The sequence below is a fragment of the Globicephala melas genome, chromosome 3, assembly GCF_963455315.2.
Source record: "Globicephala melas chromosome 3, mGloMel1.2, whole genome shotgun sequence".
Lineage (NCBI taxonomy): Eukaryota > Metazoa > Chordata > Mammalia > Artiodactyla > Delphinidae > Globicephala > Globicephala melas.
In genome coordinates this window covers 157,474,692-157,477,172 of record NC_083316.1, presented here as the reverse complement: position 1 = coordinate 157,477,172, position 2,481 = coordinate 157,474,692, and the positions used below count along the sequence as shown (strand labels likewise).

Sequence of the window (2,481 nt, the reverse complement as noted above, 5' to 3'; positions counted from 1 at the left end):
GTAGAATTGTATTGGGTTTGGAGTCAGGTGATGGACATCACAGGAAACACACAGACTCTGGAGCTAATCCAGGGCCAGTGTCCTCCCACCGTGCTCTGCGCACTCCCTGCTTCAGGACCACCTGGAGAGCTTGTTAAGGATGCAGACTCCAGGGTCCAGTACCAGGCTGTTGAATCACAATACCCATGATCCAAATGCCAGCATCTCCTATGTCCCAATCCGGGGAATGGGGTGGCTTTTTTATGCCAGTTATCCCCATGCAAAGTCAGGACCACAAGACCCCCTGTGAGACTGAGGCTGGTGGCTGCTGAATCCAAGAGCAAGTGAGCTAATCTCAACAGATCCTCTCAAAGTCCTCCCCCAAGGCACTTAGGAAGCACAGTGATGTAATACATGTGGCTAATACACATTGTCTTTATCAATATTAAAATGAGTGTAGCTAACCTTTCATTCCACTAGGATTATCCATGTAGCAACACTATAAGCCTGATACTCCAGAGAATTTAAGGTTACTCCAAAGTCTTCTCTGCTACTCTGATCTTTGGGGAAGATAAACCATGGGGAAAATGCACATTCCCTTCCGGTAGCACTTCGTTCATCTCATATGACACATTTACTAAGTTGCTCTGTGATTATTTATTGACAGGTCTCTAACCCCCACCAGACTCTGAATGCCTTGAGGGCAGAGATGGGATGGATCCCTGTGTCCCAGGCACTCAACAGTGGTCCTGGAACGTGGTAGGTGCCGAACAACTAGTCTGCCCTAGGACTGAGAGGGGGCCACTTTGCCGACCAGCTTCCTCAGGGCTGCCTTCATGTCCTTGTTCCTTAGGCTGTAGATAAAGGGGTTCAGCATGGGGATGACCACCCCCCACATCAGAGCAGGCGCCTTGTCCTTCTGGGAGGAGCGGGAGATACAGGCTGCAGGTACACAGTGAAGATGGTGCCCTAGTTTAGTGACACCACGGTGAGGTGTGAGCTGCAAGTGGAGAAGGCTTTCCATTTGACCTGAGCAGAAAGGATCTTGAAGACTGCTTGGAAAATGGAAGTATAAGAGAAGAGGATGCACGCAAGGGAGCTGATGCCCAAGATGATGCCGAAAGGAAAGATCACCGGCTCGTTGGTGTGTGTGTGTCTGAGCCGGAGAGCTTCGGCAGGGGTATGAGGTCTCAGAAGAAGTGGGGGATTTCAGAGCTGGCACAGAAGGTCAGTTGAGCCATGAGGCAGGTGTGCACAAGGGACTGGAGGTTGGTGATCGGCCATGGCTCCCCCACCAGCAGCCCCCACACACGGGGGCTCATGATGGCCAATAGCACAGAGGGTGGACAATGGCCATGAACCTATCAATGGCCATCACGGCCAGGAGGAAGCTGTCTATGGTCCCGAACAGGTGGAAGGCATGCATCTGGGCAAGGCATACAGAGGGGATGGCTTGGCTGTGTCCAGAGGTTCACCAGCATCTTGGGGACGGTGGTGGAAGACAAGAAGACGTCGACCAGGGACAGGTTGGAGAGGAAGAAGTACATGGGTGTGTGGAGGTGGGTGTCTGTGATGTTGGCCAGGACGATGAGCAGGTTTCCAAAGACGCTGACCAGGTACATGAGAGGAGCAGCCCAGAGGAAGATCTGATGCTCTGATTTTTCCAAGAGTCCCAGGAGGAGGAATTCTGAGACTGCTGTTCAGTTTTCTGGTTCCATGGACAGTCTGTGTCTACTGTGAAAGATAAAAGGGGAGAGGGAAGCGACATAAAGCTGGGAGTCAGAGATGGAGTTCCAGTCTCAGCTCCCTACAGACCCGTAGGTTCTGTGAAAACCCATGGAATCCTTACAGCTCCCTTCTGTGGATTTCTGTTTCCCCACACAAAACCATCCATGTTCTTCCTCCTTCCTCCTTCCTTCCTTCCTTCCTTCCTCCTTCCTTCCTTCCTTCTTTCCTTCCTTCCTTCTTTCCTTCCTTCCTTCCTCCTTCCTTCCTTCCTCCTTCCTTCCTTCCTTCTTTCCTTCCTTCCTTCTTTCCTTCCTTCCTTCCTCCTTCCTTCCTTCCTCCTCCCTTCCTTCCTTCCTTCTTTCCTTCCTTCCTTCCTTCCTTCCTTCCTCCTTTCTCTTGTAGTTTGTTAATTTATATGGTAGTATTTAAGCAATATAATTGCAGCAGCAACTACAATCAGCACAATCAGGTTGGGGATTATTTAAAATAACTCAACTGAGCAGGAATGTTTCAGCTGGCTAGTGAGTAGCCCTCTGGCTTCAAGAATTCAGCATACTGGGACAGCATTCAGTATATTTTCAGGGGAAACAGAGATGTTGGGTGAACCCAGAGAGCTGGTTAAGTGGAAGTTTTATTATTTTTATTTATTTATTTTTGGCTGTGTTTGCTCTTCGTTGCTGCGTGCGGATTTTCTCCAGTTGTGGCGAGTGGGGGCTACTCTTCATTGCGGTGCATGTGCTTCTCATTGAAGTAGCTTCTCTTGTTGTGGAGCAC

At 49.9% G+C, this 2,481-nt stretch overlaps 1 protein-coding gene across 1 annotated transcript; it reads right to left on the bottom strand.

The window, feature by feature from the left end:
• Positions 1–763: 763 nt before the first annotated feature.
• OR1I1 (olfactory receptor family 1 subfamily I member 1) lies at positions 764–1,697 on the bottom strand. Its single transcript, XM_030880436.2, is given in 5 exon segments — positions 764–909; positions 912–1,131; positions 1,134–1,309; positions 1,312–1,436; positions 1,438–1,697. Coding segments are annotated over 5 exon segments (927 nt in total).
• Positions 1,698–2,481: the final 784 nt, after the last annotated feature.